The sequence below is a fragment of the Galeopterus variegatus genome, unplaced genomic scaffold (assembly GCF_000696425.1).
Source record: "Galeopterus variegatus unplaced genomic scaffold, G_variegatus-3.0.2 Scaffold370, whole genome shotgun sequence".
In the NCBI taxonomy this organism is placed as follows: Eukaryota; Metazoa; Chordata; class Mammalia; order Dermoptera; family Cynocephalidae; genus Galeopterus; species Galeopterus variegatus.
This window is the reverse complement of record NW_007726481.1, coordinates 294,386-316,304: the sequence shown is the minus strand read 5'-3', so window position 1 is coordinate 316,304 and position 21,919 is coordinate 294,386. Positions and strand designations below refer to the sequence as shown.

Here is a 21,919-nt window from a genome sequence, read left to right as displayed (position 1 = left end):
CAGTATAGCAGTTATTACTTTTTAAAATCTATGAGTCTTTTTCTTTTTTTGGTGGCTGGCTGATATGGGTATCCAAACTCTTGTCCTTGGTGTATAACACTGCACTCCAACCAATGGTGCTAACTCGCCAGCCCCAAAATCTATGAGTCTTGGGAGTTTGCTTAGCAACTGATTCTTGGAGGCCCTGATGTTTTTGTAAGAATTTGTCCAGCGTTGTTTGAAGCAGTTTTTTTTTTTTTTTTTTTTTTGTCTTTTTTCGTGTCTGGCAACGGATCGCAACCCTCAGTGTCGCACCCGTACCGGACCGGGACCAGCAACGGGATCGCAACCCTCGGTGTTGCACCCGCACCTCGCTCAGCCAGTGAGCGGGAACCAGTCTGTATGTGGGATCCGAACCCTCGGCGGGAGCGCCGCCACGCTCCCAAGCGTGCGCCACCGAGCCGGCCCTGAAGCAGTTTTTAAACAGTGTCCTTTAGCTCAGTTCTCCTATTATTTATTCAGTAGAAAGAAAACTAAATAAGAGATTACTGTGCCTGGAAATGGAAAATAATATTATACTTTTTTTCTTTTTTAAGTATGTACTTTGCAAAAGTCTCCCTTGTCTCTTTGGCCTTATAAAGTATAAACAAAAACAAAAACCTATTTCCGTAGCTCTGAAAAATACTTCAATAAGATTGATTTTTAATGTGGAAAAGCAGGTACTACATCCCTACGTCATTACATCATTAAGCTCCCTGAAATGTATGTAAAATCCAGTGGCAGAAAGATCAGGAGCCTTTTAATGCAGATCTTGAAGTCCCATTTTACTCCTGTACCTATAGGGATTCTCAGCATGAGGGTTGAGGGAATTCATTTCTCAGTACCAGAACTTAAATTATTTTAATGGTGTCCACAAATCCCAGCCTGGAAATTATGTGGCCTTAGGATCAAGATATTTTTATTTATCCACGGCATGCTGTTACTACTCGCAGTCTGAAAAACTAGTCCTTGCCTGTCATATACTTTATTTATGTATCTAACAGAAACAACAATGGGTGACATTTGAAGACTATAAGTATTCTTTATATTTGTGTATTAATGTATATGATAAAAGTTAGCAATTGAGATGAGTTTGGTAAGCTAGTTTAAATTAGTAAAAAGCTAACTTAAAGAATATTTAACAGTATAGTTTGAAAACAATATACAGTATCTCATTGACTCAAGGATTGTTAGGCCGTGAGTGGAATTTTATCTACCATGTAATCCATGAGATAGGTAAAGTGTTTCGGCTAGTTCACTTCAACTGATTTCTAACAGTTTTGTTGGGGAGGCTATACCAGTTAAGATTCATTTGGCTGTATAAAAGAACCCAATCACATTGAGATACCCCTGAAAAGAAAATACTAGGGAGAGATTATTGGACAATGCTTGGAGATCTTACGGAATTCCAGAAAGAGTTCAAAGGCCAAGCTGTAACTAGCAGGCAGGAGCCAGCCCACCTGCTGGGCCCTTCAACAGCAAGGGTCCGGGACTTAGAATATTAAATCTGGAAGGGACTCAGGTAACAATCTTTCTTTATTTCTGTGTGTCTCTGTTCAAAATTCCAGTTTCCAGTAAGTTTCTGACAGACCCAGCTTTGGCCAGGTGGGGGCAGGGTCAAAAAGTTCAGACTTGAGTATTTGGGAACCATCTCTGTTAATAAGGGCAGTTCCTAGAGAGAGAGGAATCTTTGTGGGTTGGTCATTCACCCCAAGAGTTGCCCCTGTAACACGTATTTAAGGTATTCTAATAGTTTTTTAAAAAATAATTTGTGTATTAATTGTATGTTGATGTTTATAATAAAGTGCTTAGGTTCTCAATTAGGTTGAATATTCTCTCCTCTAAACATGTTACTAAAAACTGTACTTTTTTTGGTCTTAGAAGCTATAAGGCAAATTGCACCATAGCCCCTGGAAATGATTATTACAGATTTAAAAATTAATTAGATCTAGGCAGATAGTGGAAAATGTCTGTGAGGAAAATGTATACTGTATATTGATAAAGTAACATTTCATTTGGACAGTTTGTATTACTTTTGGGACTGTCTATAATCACCAAATCTGCCTGCTCCTGGTCAGAGTGGCAGAAATAAATTTTAATTAAAAACAAAGTGGCTTCCAGTATAATAAAAATCACACTTTGGGTATATTGCCGAAGCTTAGCAATCCAGAGACAGATCTCTTATGAAGGACAATGCCAAGCCAACAGGAAAAAGTGAGTCTTAAAAGTGGGAGAGCATCTTCTGAGCAGGTGGGAGATTGCACCCGATTTCTGACTATTTGCTTTGCAGGACCAAGAGTGGCATTTTACTGGGAGGTTTGGGTGCTGAGGAGTGATGGCAGGGGAGGGAGCAGAGGGAAAAAGGGAGACAGAGAGCTGTAGACAACAGCAGTGGGTAAGGATTGAGAAACAAAGATAGTCTAGAAGTGTTAATTGACTAGAACAGAAGGAGGAGGGAAGAGAGAGAAGAGAGAAAAGCTGGGCTTGAGTGTGAGGGCTTCTTAGGAAGTGAATGGGCAAGGGGGACTCAAATTGACAAGAGTAAAGCAGACACATGATGGTGACTGGTGACATGACAGCCCCAGCCTTCTCTCTTTGAGGATGGAGCTTGTCAGCAGGGAGACATTTATGATTACCTCGGTTTGAAGTTCTAGATGGATTTTGTGAGGTAAGAAAACCCTTTTTGTTTTGTTTTATTGTGTTAGCCTTTTTTATTTGAAGTAGGAAGAAGTGAATTTTGGTTGATGTGATTTAGTAAATATCTACATTTTAAAGGTTTCTTGTATGGCCGTGAGTCAGTAGGCACCAGGATCTGCTTTTTCTGTGTTCATGTGTCATCTCAGAATCTGGTTTGAGATGAATATTGGTCAGAGAGTAAACAAAGGCTTACATGTACGTTACCCTTAGGAGACAAAATGTAATGACTTCTCTCACAAGCTAATGTTCTTTCATGTAGTGTATAGATAATACATATAAATAGTATATATAAGTAGTTTACATAGAAATAGTGCACATGTACTGTAAATTTCCTCAGTTCTTCTTGGGCTCATGATTTTCATTAATTTTTAGCCATCTGATAATGGTTTAAAATGCCGATTGAAATTTCCCATTGTGAGTTTAGATGTATTTGTGGGTACAAAACCCACAGCTGCCTGATTCTGGTTACTCTGGTGGTGCAGCCAGTTGACTGAAAAGGTGAGGCTTCTGTCCGTAGGCTCCCATGGTCACTGTTGAGTGCACATGAGAATAGGAAAAGGTGGCGTGTAGGTCTCCAGGAAACCAACTCCATGTCTGCTGCTTTTTGGGCTGTCTCCTACCTCTAACTTATTTTTATAATTAGAAACTATCAACATTCACAGGAGAATGGAACTTTTGGTTCAAGTCAATTGAGCCTTCTGCTAGTCAAAAAGGACTCTGGAGAGTTGGCAAGTCATACTTAACAGAGGGCATCCTGCCAATCTTCACCCTCCTAGAATGAAAGTTTAGTGAGGATATAGTACACTAATTTTCTTTGAGTTCACTCTAAAATGAGTGCACTGCCACTCCTTGGATTCATTCTCTCTCTCTCTCTCTCTCTCTCTCCTCTCTCTCTCTCTCTCTCTCTCTTTCAGAGTGGCAGTGCATGGTTGCTTGCTCCCTTCTTCTAAAAATCACTTACTCACTGTGGGGGCAGTTAAAGACATTTCTTTAACATCTAATACATTTGAGAATTTACTTGCTTCTAGAGACTTTTATCAAGTTGTAAAGGAAAAAAGCTACATCCTGAAAGAGTATTAAGCTCAGTAGAAACAGAATAAAGGCAGTCTCTAGATTTTCAGTGTAGCTATCATAACCTGTTGTCCTTTTGTATGTGTCCCCATCGGCTGGGAGCTTTGGAGTCTTTTAGCCAGTGAAGACCTCTATACAATGAACTTGCTAACCTGGGGGAAAACACTCTTGAAAAACACTGAAGTGCTATATTGATCAATGTATACCATTGAGACAGGTTCTATTACTTTAGTTAGTGGGCTGATGGTTAGTTACTAGTAACCTAAAGTAAATCTCAGCACTAACTTAAAGTAAACTTGAGCACTAACAATTCTTCTTTCTAACATCCCTATTGTTTTTTGTTAGGAGATTTTTATCTTATGAGTGAGATGGTACTTACTAATGTGTTTGTTTTTGTGTTTTTAATTTGGTGTCTTTTTAGATTATACATCCGAAAACTGATGATCAAAGAAATAGACTACAAGAGGCTTGCAAAGACATCTTGCTGTTTAAGAACCTGGATCCGGTAAGATAAATCTTAATAATAGAAATGGGGCTGGCTGGTTATTAGCTCAGTTGGTTAGAGTACAGTGTTATAACACCAGTGTTTGAATCCCCGTGGCCAGATGCCAACCCCCCCCAAAACAAACAAACAAACAAACAAAACCAGACTGAGACTGACTCCAGCTCAGACGACCTGTCTGCGCAACTTCCCCTGCCCTTCTGGCTTCTCCCTAATAAATCTGCTCACTCAAACCCTTTTGGGGGAGAAAAAAAAAAAAAGAAATGGCTTTTTTCAATGCCAATATCAAGAACTATGCAGGGTCTTGCATTTTATCTTTTTTACAAGCTCATATCACCCTGGGGTGATGGCAAAGGCCCCATCCTGGATGCCTGCATAGGCAGTGGCTTGTGCTAGAGGAGAGTAATATCAAATTTGGGGGATACACTTCTGTTGGAGCCAGGAGTAATAAGCTTGGGCTGTTTGTTGAGGGAAGACATTATCTCATCCCTCAAAGTTACTTGCTGCAAACACAGCCTGAGAAATGGCCCAGATAAAGAGAGGCTAGGACCTCTGCATTCTTCGTGCACCCACCAGGAATATGCAGTGATGCTCAGGGCCCAAGGACAATTGTCTCTCTCAATGGCCAGTAATAATAATTATATTTCAATGTTTATAACGTCTATATTACATGTATAAGGGTACTTCAAAAGGTTGGTGGAAAAATAGAATTAAAAGATAATATGAATCTTTCTGTGAACTTTCTAAAGACCCCCTTGTATTTTAAAAGGAACATTTTACGTAGCATTAAAGTGGGGGGGATTTTTGTTCTTTGTAAGGATTTTGAAATCTTTAGTCTTTGGTTTTGGTGCTTATGGAATACCCATTCTCAGTATGAGTGAGCATGTGTTGCACTGTGACTTAAATGTTCTGCTTCCTTCAACACAGATTATGCTTATTCATTATTAGTCATGTAGGAAAGAACCCCAGCTGCCAAGTGCCAAATGTGGAAACTGAGTCAACTTGTGTAACTTACCTCAATTATTTTTTTTTTTTGTTAAACTCAGCATCTTCTAGTTTTAAGATTGATGCCCTAGAGGAGAAAGCATTAAATCAAGACCCACTCTTTTAAAGATGATAAAGTGGTTTTTTGTGTTTTTTTGTGGCTGGCTGGTATGAGGGTCTGAACCCTTGACATGGGTGTTGTCAGCACCATGCTCTAACCAAGTGAGCTAACTGGCCAGTCCCAAGATAAGGTTAAAAAGGACATTTTTTATAAAGATTAAGGTACTGTGTCATACCAGTTCTTCTATACTGGGTCATATTTATACCTTGAAATATTTAAAAATCTCCTTTGTTTCTAATACCAATTATGTTTATATCATGTCCTTCAGGAACACAAATTATGTTGTGACTTTGGAGATCTTGTTTTAGAACCACACATTAAGTTTGCATGTCCATCTCTGAGTCCAGATTACTGGCTCTTACAGCCTGAATTGACTATACCACAGATCCACCAGTCACTTCATCCATCCTTCTTGAGGGCAGGAACTATGTTTTTTCCATCTTTATGTTACTCTTTAGGTAGCAGATGCCACTCAAGCCTCTCTACACATACCAGGCTCTCAAAAAGAAGACATGGGACATTCTTGTTTTAACAAGAATGCTTTGAATTACCCTTTTATGTTAATCTAGGTGTTGCATATTTAATAATAATATTTTTGCCTGTATTTGTTATTTGTAATAAAATAATGGTATTTATCTCGTCTTATTAAAAGTTATACCAAACCCTTAAATATAGTTTCACTCTCATGATGTGATTTCACCTGTTCAAAATGGCCCTGATATGTCTTTGTCTGTCCAAATTTATTCACTCCGTTCATGCCTACCACATTTACTGAGAACTGTCACTGTACCAGCAGTGGTAGTCAGTGCTGAGGACACGAAGACGTGGTTCAATCCCTGAGCTGCTTTGAAGCCAGCCTGTGAATCAGATGTTCTCTAAGGCAAGGACCAATTCTGTATTTCATTCTTTTGCTCCAAATTCACACAGAAGACAGCTGTAAAATTAATCCTTAGTTTTATACTTAGAGGTAGGCTTCAATCAAGAATTCTCTATTTTTCAGTTAGAACTTTACATGGGAGAATTTCAGAGGTCACCACAAAGAGTAATTCTCAAGCTTTAATATGCCTATATATCACTAGGGAATCTATTAAAATGCAGATTCTAATTCCATAGGTCTGGAGTAGAGCTTGAAAGTCTGCGTTTCTCACAAACTCCCAGGTAATGTTGATGCTGTTGGCCCACAACATACTTTGAGTACCAAGAACTAGAGCTAGATGTGAAAGTGTTCAAGTTGAGTATTTTGTTACTGCCATATATTATTTTGTTTGCATACTTTCCTCTTCAATGACCCAGTATTTTAATGGTTTGTCAGTGACTAAGCAGTGATACCTTGGTGTCTATCCACTAAGTGATAAACATGCATAAGTGAAATAGTTGCTAGTTATATTTTCTTGGGATGTTGCCTATTCTGTCATTTAAATTAAAATGATTTTTCTTGTCATTTCAACTTTAATTCTTTTTAAAGCATTGTGAAAATTTTGGTTGCATTTAAAATATTTTTAAAAACTTCTGCTAGCAAAGTCTGGCAAGGAGCATCTATCCTTAATTAAAGTGATTATTTTAATAAACATAAGAATTTTTTAGATTCATCTCTCCGCTCCGCTAAAGGTCTTCAATATATACTTAAAAAGCCAGTTCATGGGGTGGGGGGAGAAAAAGCCAGTTCACAAATTACCATCATTGAATGTTTTATAGGGAAGAAGCAAACATATTTACTTAGTTGTTTCCAAAAGATCTTTTTTTGCATTTGAGCTCAAATCAGCTTGATTTATTCCTCTGGTATCTCAAAGTCTTTTCGAGACGATGCAGGATATAAATCAGTAAAAATTTATTTTCCTCAGAAATTACCACCCGGGATAATTCAGCCCCAAACATGGCAGATTGAAGGTTTTAGGTGAAGCTCATATTATAAGCAGCTTTCTAGTTTTTTATGATATACTTTATTTACAATAACCAATGCATTTTAATTGAGTTACATATTCAACTCATATAATCTGCTTGTCATGCAGCTTCTTTAAATTCAATTTCTTTACTACTCACTGTGTTCCAAGGCTTGTAGAAGGTGTTGGAGGTCACAGAGATATTTAGACATGGTTCTTGTCCTCCTGGAACTTATGATGAGGGATAAAAACACATATACAGAGCATTTTGGTAAAATGTAATAAATGCTGTGATATGGTCAGGGCACTATGAGAGGATGAGTATCTCTTAGCCTACCCTGAGGATTCAGAAAGCTAGTGAGGCCACGGAGCTGTGCTTCAGAAAATTAGTAGGGAATTGCCAGTTGACAGAAAGTACAGAGAATGTTATCACTAGAGCCTAAACTGGAAGCTTTCCAGTGACAGGAGTTAAGATGTGGGTACTGTGTTATGAAGGACCATAGTCAAATGCCAGCTGTAGCATTGGACACATCCTGTAGACAGTGGGCACAGAGAATGTAACAGTCAGATTTGTCTAAGGCCACTTTGGCAGCAGTATGGAGGATGGAGGTAAAGAGGGGAGAGCGATGGGGAAGGTAGTCAAGAACAAAGGAATGAGCCCAGTAAGGAAACCATGCCATGATCTAGGGAAAAGAAATGGGCCTGAACTGGGAAAGGGGAAAAGGACAGAAAGGAATGGTTCCACAAAATATTCAGTATTAACACAATTGGATTCTTCATGGATGATTTAATTGGGGCCTGAAGGAAAGAGTCTAAATAACTCCCAGTGTCTAGCTGGAATGACTGTAATGGTGCCACCTTTTCCTGAAATGGGAAAACTTGAAAGAGGAAGGAGAAAAAGTAAGTACTAATTAGTAAGAAGAATTATCTTGGCTTTGTATTTACTACCTCATTTGAATTTCCTGACGTCACTGTTTAGCTCAAAAATCTTGCACTACCGCACGACCTGGACCTCAGAACATTATTCCTTGGAGTGCTGTATATTCATATGCTGAGCACAGCATTTTTAATTATTAACCTCTTTGAAGATATCCTTTTCATGAATATTTTAAGGCTTGACTCAGTAGGCCATTTTCCTTTGAAATATTTCTAATTTGAGGCTAACTGAAATAATTTTTCTTTGCTATAGGATAGGCTCTATTATTATTGTAGAGTAATTATTGTTATTTCTTAAGTGAGTCAGAGCCCTTTACTGAGCTCCGTCTTGATTTTGCATTCTGTAGGAGAATTAAATGTGGATTTCCTACAGTAGATGTCAGTCATCATGGTAAGCCTCTGCATATTAAATATTTCCTAAGCTCTTTTCACTCTGTGCACAATTATGGGGAAATTACATTTTGATTGAATAGAACAGACACCTGTCACACAGAGAAGTTCTGTCTGTGTATGAATTCTTAGTTTTATAATATTTTTAAATGCAACTAATTTTAACATATCCAAAAAATTTACTGCATTAATTTATTTAATCTTTTTTCCCCATTTGACATTTAGAGTCAGAACTAATCAATAAAAGCTGATAATCCCCCTCCATTTGCCCTAAAGGAGTGAAAATATAAATAGCAAGCAAAACAAAATATTAGTAAACCATTTAATCAACCTTCAGAATTTTGATAGGTGACCATATGTTGCCGGGTTGATGAACTCATTTGAGTAAAATGCTCCCCATGGGACCAATTAGCACCACATCAAGAAAGCTCTATTTTATTACCACATTGGCTTCATATTCAGCCCTGTCTACTGTTCCACAAATAGGTACCAGAGCTCACAGAGGGACTCAAGAAGGGGATGAAAACTACTTCCTGCAAACCCATCATCATCATTCTTCCAAAAGTTTTCTTAACCCACATGAAGAGCAAAATTATGTTCTCTGTTTAAATAGTTTTATTTTTGCTAAATTAAAAAAATTAATATACATATACAATTTACGAAAACTCAAAAAGAACAAAAGAGTAGTCAGTGAAAGGAACTCTCTCTTCTACTTTGTCTCCCAGCAACTTAGTTTCTCAGGAGACACGTTCTTTTAACACTATCATGTGTATTTTTTGAGGGTTATGCAATGCATATACAAGGATATTCTTTTTTAAATTTTGGTGAGCAAAATCTACAGAGTTCTGCACTATTCTTTTTTTACTTGACAGTATATTAGATCTCACAGAGATATATAGATGTAGATTCCCTTCTGGAATACATCTGTTGTGGCAGAGATTCCGTATTCTTTTAAAATATTTTTTATCAATATCAATTTCTTTATAAAAGTTTAAATTGGTAGCTTTTATTTAATCATAAAGCTAAATCATGAAAACACATTAATATTTTGTTGTCATTCATTGTGGTAAAATTGTATATGTAACATAGGGGCTCCAAATAGCCAAAAACAGTATTGAAAAAGAACAACAAAAGTGCAGGACTCAATTCCCAATTTTAAAACTTACTGCAAGGGCCAGCCCGGTGGCGCACTCAGTAGAGTGCGGCGCTTGGGAGCATGGTGGCGCTCCCGCCAAGGGTTTGGATCCCATATAGAGACCGGTCCGCTCACTGGTTGAGCGCGGTGCGGGCGCGACACCGAGGGTTGCGATCCCGTTACTGGTCACGAAAAAAGACAAAAAGGAAAAAAAAAAAAAAACTTACTGCAAAGCTACAGTAATCAAAACAATGTGATACTGGCATAGGGATAGATATATAGAACAATGGAGTGGAATTGAGAGTCCAGAAATAAACCTGCACATTTATGGCCAATTGATTTTCAGTAAAGGTGCCAAGACCATTCAATGGGGGAAAGAATAGTGTCTTCAACAAGTGGTGCTGGCACAACTGGATATCCACACAAAAGAGTAAAGTTGGACTCCTACTACCTCACACTATATACAAAAATTAACCCAAAATGGATGAAAGCCCTAAAACATAAGAGCTAAAACTATAAAACTCTTAGAAGAAAACATAAGGGGTGAATCTTCGTGACCCTAGATTTAATGATGGATTCTTAAACATCAAAAGCAGGAGCAAGAAAAGACAAGACAGATAAATTGGACTCTATAAAAGTGAAACATTTCTTTTTTTTTTTTTTTTTTTGAGACTGGCCGCACCGCGCTCAGCCAGTGAGCGCACCGGCCATCCCTATATAGGATCCGAACCCGCGGCGGGAGCGCTGCTGCACTCCCAGCGCCACACTCTCCCGAGTGCGCCACGGGCCCGGCCCAAAGTGAAACATTTTTAAACATCAAAGGACATTATCAAAAATAGTGAAAAGAGCTCCCGCCGAGGGTTCGGATCCCACATACAGACCGGTTCCCGCTCACTGGCTGAGCAAGGCGCGGGGCAACACCGAGGGTTGCGATCCCGTTGCCGGTCCCGGTCCGGTGTGGGGGCGACACTGAGGGTTGCCATCCATTGCTGGACACGGAAAAAGACAAAAAAAAAAAAAAAAAGAAAAAAAATAGTGAAAAGACAATGTACAGAATGGTAGAAAATGTTTGCAAATCATTTATCTGATGAGGATCTAGTATTCCAAGTATATAAATAATACAACCCAATAACAAAAAGACAAAAATCCAATTTAAAAATGGACAAAATACTTGAATAGATATTTATCCAAAGAAGACATACAAATAACCAACAAGCATATGAAAAAATTGTCAACATGGTTAGTCATTAGGGAAATGCAAATCAAAACCACAATGAAAATACCACTTCATCCCCACTAGGATAGCTATAATTAAACAAACCAAAAAAGAAATAATAAATGTTGGCAAGTACGTGGAGAAATTAGAACCCTCATGCATTGCTAGTGGGAATGTGAAGTGGTTCAGCTGCTGTGGAAAATAGCTTGGTGGTTCCTCAAAAAGTTAAACGTAGAGTTACTATATGACACAGCAGTCCCGCTCAGGGGTATATACACAAAAGAACTGAGAACAGGTGTTCAGACAAATACTTGTACACAAATGTTCATAGCAGCACTATTCACAAAAGCCAAAAGGTGGAATCAACCCAGGTGTCCATTGACAGAAGAATGGATAAACAGATTGTGGTATATACACACAATGGAGTATTATTCAGCCTGAAAAAGGACTGACGTGTGATAAATTAAATGGGGATGAACCTAGAAACATTATGCTAAGTGAAATGAACCAGACACAAAAGGTCACGTGTTGTACAATTTCATTATATAAAATACTGAGAATAGATAAATCTATAGAGACAGAAAACAGATAGATGGTTGCCAAGGGATAGGAGAGTGGCAAATGACTACTTAATGGGTACAGAGTTTCCTTTTGGGGTGATGAAAATACCCCAACCTAACTGTGGGTGGTGGTTGCACAACTTGTGGCCACTGAATTGTTTACCTTAAAATGGTTAATTTTATGTCATGTGAATTTTACCTCAATAAAATAATGTGTATTTACCTCTAACCACTGCTTTTCAACATTGTGCTGGAAGTCCTCTATGCAATGAGATAAGAAAAGGAAATAAAAGGAATACTGATCTGAGCATGTTGATTTCCAATTATTTTAGTATTTAATAGCTAAAATATATTTTTAGGATGAAATTAAAATCAACTGTTGATAGTCTCTGAAGCACCTCCACAAAATCCCTGGGTTCCACAGACCGCAGTTTGAGAAACACTGAGCCCTTTCTACAGCCCTTTCTACAGCATCAAATGTAAAGCCTATGCTTAAACATTTCCCTGCAGCGACAAGGAGCTTCTCTCTTTGCAAAGTAGTCCTTGTCACTGCTAGCCAGCTCTCATTCTTAGACTGGTCTTTACATTGTTCTAAAATCTCCATGAAAAAAAAAAAAAAACATGAAGAGAAAGTAAACAAACAAAAAGAAGAAAAAAGAAAGAACAAGAACAGCAACAAAAATAAAATCTCCACGAAACTTCTACCAACAGCCCCAGTCTGGCTTCTAGAACCACTGACGTCGTCTGTGTGACAGAAAACAGCTGATGTGTTCCCATGTAGGTCGTCTTTTCTCTCACCTAAATGCCCCGTTTCCTGAGCTGTTTCCCCTATGGCAGGTTTTCAGATTTCCTGATTACCCTTCTCTGGGTGTTCTCTCATTGTCAGGGACTTGCTTGAAAGTTGGATGTATGAAAATCCCCACATGCTTTTTTTTACAGCTGCAGAGCTTTTCAGCGTGTGGATATACCACAGCTTATTCACCCAGTGCCCTGTAGATGAACATCAGTTTGTTTCCAATCTTTTGCTATTATGATGGTGCAGTGAAAAATGCTGGTGTCCATATCATTTCAGAACTATCTGTTGAATAACTTCCTAGAAAAGGAATAGTGAGGTGGAAGGGTATGCATGCTTGAAATTTTGTTAAATATTGTCAGATTGCTTTCCGAAGAATTTATTCCATTTTATGTTCTCATTAGAAGTCTCTGTGAGAATGCCTCTGTCCCACACTGTCTCCAACAGTGTTGTTCTAACATTTGTGTCTTTTTGAATCTGACAAGTAAAAAGTGGAGTCTCGTTTTGATTTTAATTTTCACTTCTATTTTTGAGAGAAGCTGAGCATTTTTTAATATTTTTAAGAAAGTATAAATATATATATACATATAGTACACATATATATACACACACATATTTTTAAGAACACCCCCCACATTTTTTCTCTGCAAGTTTTACAGATCTTTATCTTTGGTGTTCTAAAAATACATTATGTCATATTAGTGTGGGAGTTTTGCTGGTTGATTGTGCTGAGCACTTGAGTGTGTCCTTTCAGTCTGAAAACTTGTATCCTTTGGTTCTGGAAATATGGGAAAAGAAATCCCATATTTCTTTATTTCCTCCCTTTTGTTTTATTTGTTCTTACTTTCTCTAGAAATCTTATCTTTTCACCTCTGTCAACTTTCTTTGAGGCTTTTCGTTTTAATTTATCTTCTTTCATTTACAGTTTTAAAAATTTTGTAATGATGGATATATGTCATTATATGTTTGTCAAACCCTAGAATGTACAAGAACCAAGAGCCAAACTCTAATATAAATTATGGACTTTGAGAGAGAGTGATGTCAGTGTAGGCTCATCAACTATAACAGATGTACTACTCTGGTGGGAGATGATAATGGGAGAGGCTGTGCATGTGTGGGGGCAGGAGGTATATGGGAAATCTCTGTACCTTTCAAATCTGCTGTAAACCTAAAACTGCTCTAAAAAAGTATTTTAAAGGAAAAAATTTTGGCAATCATGTTTTTAGTTTCTAAGCTACCTAGTTTTCTCTGATTTATTCTTTTTCTAAACATCCTATTTTTTTGTCTCAAGGATATAATATCATCTTGAATCTCTAGGTGTGCAAGGAGAACTTTCTGAAAGCTGTCTATTCCTGAAATATCTATCTCATGTGGTGTTATTTTGCTATTTAGTTTCATCTTGTAGGCTACCGGAGGGGCAACAGAAAGATGATTTAGAGTTCTGAGTAAGGAGAGCAGGCCTGTCAACTACCGTATTGTTTAGGTTGAGCTGACAGAGAGCCAGCTGTTACACTGGGGAACCTTTAAATTCTAGCCAAGTGAAGGTCTTTGTTCTAGGGCATCAGTGTTCACAATATCTGTTCTAGTTCTCTCTAATTTGCTTAGTTTCTCTTTGGTCTTTTTTCTGGGAAGAGTTAGGGTCAACAGTTGGCTGCTAGGCATTCTGAGTTTAGGGTAGGGGGATTTTGAAGGAAGGTATCCACTTGTTTTTAGCTTTATGTCTCAGTCCCACCCTGAAGGAATTAGGTATTTCCCAGTCTCTAGCCACCTGGTGTTTTGCAAGGCAGGTTGGCCCCTCCACACTGCAGGCCTGTTGTGCTACTCTGGGCTGCTTGCTCTGCCACATTTAACTTACTTTGTTATGTTTTATTTGTTTTTTTGGTGGCCAGCAAGTATGGGATGCGAACCCTTGACCTTGGTGTTGTAACACTGAGCTGTAACCAACTGAGCTAACGGGCCAGCCCCTTAACTTAACTTTGCTCTTGAATTCTCTCATTCATCAATTGCCCCTTCCCGTACTCTACACTGTTGTAGATTCACATCTTCATATTCTGTATAAAATTTTAATGGGATCTCAAAAGGAAGAGAATCACATGTGATCTGTTATACTATTGATCCAGAATATCTTGTTTCTTCAACCAGTGTTTTCCACTTGCATCTTTTTTCCCTTTCAAATATACCTTAAACTCCTCTATTACTCAGGGTTCTCCAGAGAGACAGAACCAATAGGATATGTTTATAAATATATGAGAAGGGACTTATGAGGGGAATTGGGTCATGCAACTGTGAGGACCAAGGAGTCCCATGATAGGCCATCTGCAAACTGGATGCTGGTAGTGTGGTTCCGTCCAAGTTCAGAAGCTATTTTATTATTAGCTATTGTTGCTAATCTCCTACTGTGCCTAATTTATAATTTAAACTTTATCATAGGAATATACGTATAGAAAAAAATAGTATATGTAGGGTTTGGTACTACCTGTGGTTTCAGGCATCCACTGGGGGTCTTGGAACGTACCTACATGGATAAGGGGGGCTACTGTAGGTTAAGTAGTCGGTGAATAATAGTTTTGATGTTCCTGACAAATCTGCCCTAATGAGGCAAATGGTTGTTTCTTGAAGAGAACCTTCATGAAAAAGAATAGCGACAGAGTATTTGCCACAGTTATTTTTGGTTTTGCTTTTGTTGTTTTTCTATTTTTCTGTTTTGCTTTTTGGTGCTAACCCAAAAAGAAGGATTGGAATCAGGATCTAAATTCACCAAGTATTTAGGTAATCTTTACATAAATTCTTTACTAATCTAGGGAAGTTTTAAAAACCAATATTGTTAAAAGATATTTGAAATAGTTTTTTACTAACCTGGTCATTTTAGTTGCTAAGATTATACTTCACAAGGTATATGGTGATTTAGTGGTTAATTTTTCATTTTAAAATGGTGATAGTTACAAATATTCTGAAATAGACTAATTATAATTACCTTTATTCAGATACTGAATATGAGAGTAAATATATAATCATCTCATTTGTATATGGTAAGGGACACTTTTTCTGACAAGACTTACTGGCAATGATGGTATTTCCATTTCTTTGGGCTTATTCACAGAAATATAAAGGTTATTATGGTTACTTAAAACGTGCTAGATAAACATAAAGATTATATCTTATCTCTGTAAACAATAGGAGCAGATGTCTCAAGTATTAGATGCCATGTTTGAAAAATTGGTCAAAGAAGGAGAGCATGTAATTGATCAAGGTGATGATGGTGACAACTTCTACGTAATTGATAGGTAAGTTTTCCCCAATTTCACTACAGAAATTTAAAGAACCTTTGGTGTAAAAGCTCAGTGGTTATTATGACAACTGACAAGTTATATGTAATAGTTGCTATTGCCTCTCTTATTTCTACATAATAGGCTCTGTAAACCTGTTGTGAATGTATTCAGTAAAACCACACTAGATCATGAAAAGAGGTATAGTTTATAGAATACCTGATGATTTTTTGATTAGTTTAATCTGTAAATCTCCATCATTTAATGTGAGCATCCTCATTTGCTAAATTCTTTTGGAAAGATAATATGTAATAGTCAGTATATAATAGATGCCTATTAGAATGAGAATAAAAGTATACAGCATCTAGGATGTTAAATCACAATATAACTTAATCTATATTGTGTTTTTTTAAAGGGTTCTTTTCTTACCTATGTTCATCATTTAAAAAAATTAAAATGTTTGTGAAGGGCTTAAGGTGAAAAGTCAGTCTTTCTTCCTACCGCTTCAGCATCATCCAGTCAGTAGAGTGAATAGTTTGTGTGTCCTTCCAGAAATTGTGCATTATTATATTTGTCTTTTAAAAAAAACTCTATAGAGAAATTATTTTATTGAAATGAGAAGGCATGCATTTATACAGGAAATCCAATTTCAGAAAATTCAAGTTGTACTTTACCACAATATCCTCACACGATAAATAGATGAGTCCTAAAATGTCCTAGGCGAGCAGTCTGAACTGAGTCTTTATTTCTTCACTTGTAAAATGATGAAGTGTTCGTGAGACAGTTGGTATTCCTGACCCCTGTTTTGTGTGGAGTACAGATCACCTTTTAGCCTGATTCATTGGATTACATTTGTTTCTCTGGGTAGAGTTGTGTTTAACTCAGAAGGCTTGCTGAAAATTAGACCTCTGGTGTCTCACCTTGGGGCTCCTGATCTTGGCTCTGTGGGTGGTGTCTCTCATACACTGGTCACACATGCTCTTTCAGTCAAGGGTTTTCACTGATTCCTCCGTTCCCTCGTCCCTAATGCCTTTTGCCAAGGTACTAGCCAGGATTGTAGAATAGAACAAAACCAATTATCCCAAGTGTAAATCCAAGTCATGATTTTGGTATCATTAACAGCTTTAATCAATGAAACACCTCAGGAATGCACTCAACTGTCTGTGTTTAATTGTAGGGGTATATGAGAACCCCACATACAATTAAACTTCTTTTAGTGGGTATTTTTGACAATAAAAACTGCCTTACATTTGTGTATTGTACATTCTCTTTTCAGTTAAGTCCTAATCACCCATGGACAGTTGAAATACTGAGGCACCTAGAAGTGACAGGCTTGGTTAAGGTCACCAGATGATCAACATAGAGCCGATCCCATAGCCAGGTCTTCTGGTCACTTTTTATGCTTTTTCCATGGTGGTGCACTGCCTGAGGCCTCATATTATCAGGAAAGAAATCTGGATGAAAAAGCAGTCACAGTATTTTAACAGACTTTAGACTGATATGATTTCAACTGGACTGGTAACTTGTTTTACTTCTCATCAACACAATTTGTTGTATATTTTATCCTATTCAAAGTTGTAAATGTAGAAAACATTTTCGGTGCAAAAGTATAAGTTGTGTAAATAGAAGAGTTTAATGTATACTTGAATAATAATTATCCATGGAACAAATTCTAGAAGGTATCTTTGAAACAGTCATTCTACCATGAATTATATTAAAACCCAATTATTTTCTTCCTTATTTGTTAATATCTTTTGTCTGTTATTTTGTTTATGTTCTTATTGTTTCTTTACTATTTGTAATCCTTTCTAATCTTAAGAGCCCCTCCCTCTCTTGCCCCCCACCCCCGTCTTTGTTAGGGTTTAGCCAACAGACTAAAGCCACAGAATTTCTCCTGTCTGCCCTCACAGGTGCTTCAGCAAGCCTTGAAATCATGTTCTCGCTGATAAAGTGTAGTATGTGGAAAGACAGTCGTCCATATGAAGAATGTAGTTTATATAAATATAGGGTCTGGATAATATGTAGTGCAGTGACAAAAACTGAGTTTTATTTGCCTAGAAAAAGAACCCCAATTGAAAGCTCAGCTCAGGGCTGGCCCGTGGCTCACTCGGGAGAGTGTGGTTGCTGATAACACCAAGGCCACGGGTTCGAGGCATGCATTTATACAGGAAATCCAATTTCAGAAAATTCAAGTTGTACTTTACCACAATATCCTCACACGATAAATACGGCCTGTGGCTCACTCGGTAGAGTGCGGTGCTGATAACACCAAGGCCACGGGTTCGGATCCCATATAGGGATGGCCGGTTCGCTCACTGGGAGAGCGTGATGCTGACAACACCAAGTCAAGGGTTAAATTCCCCTTACCGGTCATCTTTAAAAAAGAAAAAAAGAAAGATCAGCTCAGAAAAACTGTAGAAAGATCAGGGTCAAATCTGTAGTCTGAATTTCTATCACTTTTTAACTTTAGATTGGGGGCTAATCTAAAGAAAAGGGCAAATTGTATAAATGGCCAGAGAATAAGTATTTTAGGCTTTGTGGGTCAATACGCGAATCAATATGGTCTCTGTTGCCACTACTCAACTCTGCTGTTGAAGCACAAAACCAGCCATAATGCATAAATGACCAAGTGTGTTTATATTCCAGTAAAGCTTTATTTTAAAAGGCAGGCAGCCAGCCTGTGGGCCATAATTTGTTTACCCTTGCTATAGACTGTAAAGAATCCTAGTAAGTTTTGTGGAGTAGTGGCTAACCAAATTTATATACCTATACTCTTTTTAAAAAAATGATTATTTTCTTCTGTTCACAAAAGTAATACAGGTTCATTTTAGAAATAAAAACTCTTAAATTAGAAAATGAATGTCTCTGGAATCCGTCACTATTCTTTATGCTCTGGGATAATTACAGTCAATGGTTTGATACATGTTCCTTTAGATGATTTTCCATAATATTTGGTTGTAGTTTTAGTTATACTTTTAAAATTTATTTTATTTAAAATTTTTATTGTTTAGTCACATTTTCCCCAGCAGGCACATATATGGCCCTTACCCTAGTTAGTCTAGTTGATGGTCTCTTCATGCTGGTTTGGAACAGATTAGCACATATCAATGCCCTTTTATTACTTGTCATCAGAGGGGACAGACAGGCCGAAAATAAGATTTTATTGCACAGGGCTCTTCTCTGAAATAATGTTTCATTGTAATGAGTTTATTTATTTGAATTACTTTTACCTCTAATTTGCATATGTCCAACAGAGGAACATTTGATATTTATGTAAAATGTGACGGTGTTGGAAGATGTGTTGGTAATTATGATAACCGTGGGAGTTTCGGCGAACTGGCCTTAATGTACAATACACCCAGAGCAGCTACAATCACTGCTACCTCTCCTGGTGCTCTGTGGGGTTTGGTGAGTAAAATATTTATTTGACCAGAATGTTGTTATTTGTAAAAATTGTTATGACAATAGCCAGGTAGTTACAATATTTTAATTCTAATAGGTAGATATATTTGGGGTCATCAGTCATAATGAAATTTATTAAGCAGCTACTGGATGCTGAACTGTTGGGCTCTCAGACTGTACTAAGTCAGATCTTTGTGTTCTTTCCCCCAATCCTCTAGTTCAGTGAGAAGCTTTTAGGAACTGTTGGCCCTTGGAGAGATACTCAGATACAAAATGCTCCTTTCAAACCCATTCTTAAAAAACAACCAGCCACACAAACAAACAAATAAACAAAGCTTTCAGTGTTTTTTTCTCAAATAGCTTTTTGAGGTATTATAATCTGATAAATTGGTAGTTCCCAGAGTGTGGTCCCCTGACCAGTAGCATCCATATTACCAGGGCGCTTGTTAGAAATACAAATTCTGAAGCTCCACCTACTGATTCTGATGTACTGAATTAGAAACCCTGGAGATGGGGCCCAGCAGTCTATATTTGAGCAAGCCCTGCAGGTAATTCTGATGCATGCTAGAGTTTGGGAAACCACTATAAATGGATTCTCTCAGTGGTATAAATGAATTGGTAACAACTTTGCATTTAAAAGCAGCTGCACAAAGAAAAAAATACTTGGTGCCTGTGCTTCTCACCTGGCTGCACATCAGAATTACCTGGGGTATTTTTTTTTTTTTTTAAATCCTATTGCCTAGATTCCACCATAGACAAATATAATTAGAATCTCCAGCAGTGGAACCTGGGCATTAGTACCTTTAAATAAATTTCTTAAGGGTAGTATTTCTACAAGACGTAAAAGTTGGTTTAAAAACATATTTGGGTGAGGGGGTGGGTATGGGGAGGAAGATTCTTTTTACATATGATAGAAGAGTTCTGGAAGATTGTATTTAAGGTAATAATTCTCAAACTTTTTTTTTTTTTGTCTTTTTTTTTTTTTTTCCATGTCCGGCAACGGATCGCAACCCTCAGTGTTGCCCCCGTACCGGACCGGGACCGGCAACGGGATCGCAACCCTCGGTGTTGCCCCCGCGCCTCGTTCAGCCAGTGAGCAGGAACCGGTCTGTATGTGGGATCCGAACCCTCGGCGGGAGCGCCGCCACGCTTCCCAAGCGGCGCACTAGCACAGTGCGCCACCGGGCCGGCAATTCTCAAACTTTAATGTGCTTCCATATCACCTAGGAATCTAGTTAAAATGCAGATTATTTTCTTTCTTTTTTTAATGTTTAGAAAATTATTTTCTCAACATAGACACAAAGGAAAATATGACAAATTAATTTTAAAGTCAATTGATAAGGAACAAATATGACACTCAAAGATTAACATCCTTTATGCAAAAAGATCTCTTAAAAACGAATTAGAAAAATCTAAGCAGAAATTTGGTGAGGGACATGAACAGACAAGTCACACACCCCAAAGAAACACATGTGGCTAATAAGTACACTCTAAGATGATGTTGGGAGTCAGGGGGATGGGACTGGCCCTTGGCTCCTATCCCAGGACCTCAGGCAGCTGGTTCTGTTGCTTGCCTGGTTGCAGGTGGGGGCAGAGTTTGAGGTAGCCCCAAGCATTTTGGATAAGGAATACTCAACTTGTATCTGAGTTTGCCAGTGCTTCCCTAGGATGTCCCTACAATTTAAAAAAAAAATTCTAATATAAGCTTGTTCCATTTGATTTCCAATAAAAGTTTAATCCAAAATATATTCCAGATAATACAAGTTAAATGAGATTTTACCTTATCTAGAAAGTCAAAAAGATTGTCTAGGTATCAACATTACAGTATGCTAGGAGGCAAAATTCCAAAATTTAAAGCAAATCTGACAGAGATATGGCTACTTCAATATAATTTAGTAGCATGTTTTTAACTTTATAACAATTGAAATCAATAACAAATAACTTCAGAACCTACCTCCAGTAGTGCTCCAGTCTGGAAGAATTTCAAAGGCTTTTCAATTGAATAATAAAAGCTATGGTAGCTACCTGTAGCCAGGTATGCTCTGACCAGACCAGCTGCTGTAACCAGCCACCCCGCCATCATCACCACATTGCATAGGCCCCGGGCCCTTCAAACCGTATACTGCTGGTTTTACTGACCCCATTCCCCTTCATTGCTGCAGTCACCACTGCTGCCACCATGTCAAGTGCCCAGAGCCCACTCTCCTTGTGTGAGCACCTGGGGTTGGACTCCAAAATGCAGATTCTGATTCAGTGGGTCTGTGGTAAGGCCTGCAATTCTACATTTCTCATAAGCTCCCAGGAGATGCTAGTGGTGCCTGGTGTCAAACCACACTTTAAGCAGCACCTATTTAGGGGAATGTTTACAATTCATGGATTTTCTTTTTAAATTGTCGAAAACAGCCTACCCTATAGTTTGGACATGTGTTTATTAGGTTATTTCTCTCAAATCCTTTTGTGGAAGGAGGAGAGGTTGGATTAAATATGAAGTTAACAATTTCATTTCCATGGACTATAATATTACAGAAGTTACATTATTCGATCATAACTCAGCATTTGACTCTGAAGTGCATTCAGCTGATGAAAATATTTCTTGATCAAAAAACAAGACATTTTACATTTCTTTTTATTAGAACCAGGCAGTTATTGTATACTATTAGAAATATGATGAGTCTCTTTTTTTAAGTTGTAAGAGAAAAATGGGAATTGTTTCAGGTGGAAGGAAACTCATCACCTGAAGTATTTTAAGGACTATCAAAGTTCTGAATACCCAAAGCCACCAAAGAAAAAAACTCCAAACCAGAGCAGACCTTTGTCCACAGGAAATGTTGGCCTAATAACAAAGTGGTGGGATGAATACTAGTTTCTACCATAATCTGTCCTATTAAGGTATAATTTAAAAATGTGATCATCCCAATGGGATTGCCACACAATAAGGAGGGGGCTCT

The 21,919-nt window shown here is 37.8% G+C and overlaps 1 protein-coding gene across 1 annotated transcript in view; it reads left to right on the top strand.

The window, feature by feature from the left end:
- PRKAR2B (protein kinase, cAMP-dependent, regulatory, type II, beta) overlaps positions 1-21,919 on the top strand; it is an 89,494-nt gene that overhangs the window by 54,723 nt on the left and 12,852 nt on the right. Inside the window, exons 4-6 of the mRNA XM_008568054.1 lie at positions 4,208-4,291; positions 15,481-15,587; positions 18,824-18,977. Coding sequence (XP_008566276.1) covers positions 4,208-4,291; positions 15,481-15,587; positions 18,824-18,977 — 345 coding nt within the window. The remainder of the gene's footprint in view (positions 1-4,207; positions 4,292-15,480; positions 15,588-18,823; positions 18,978-21,919) is intronic.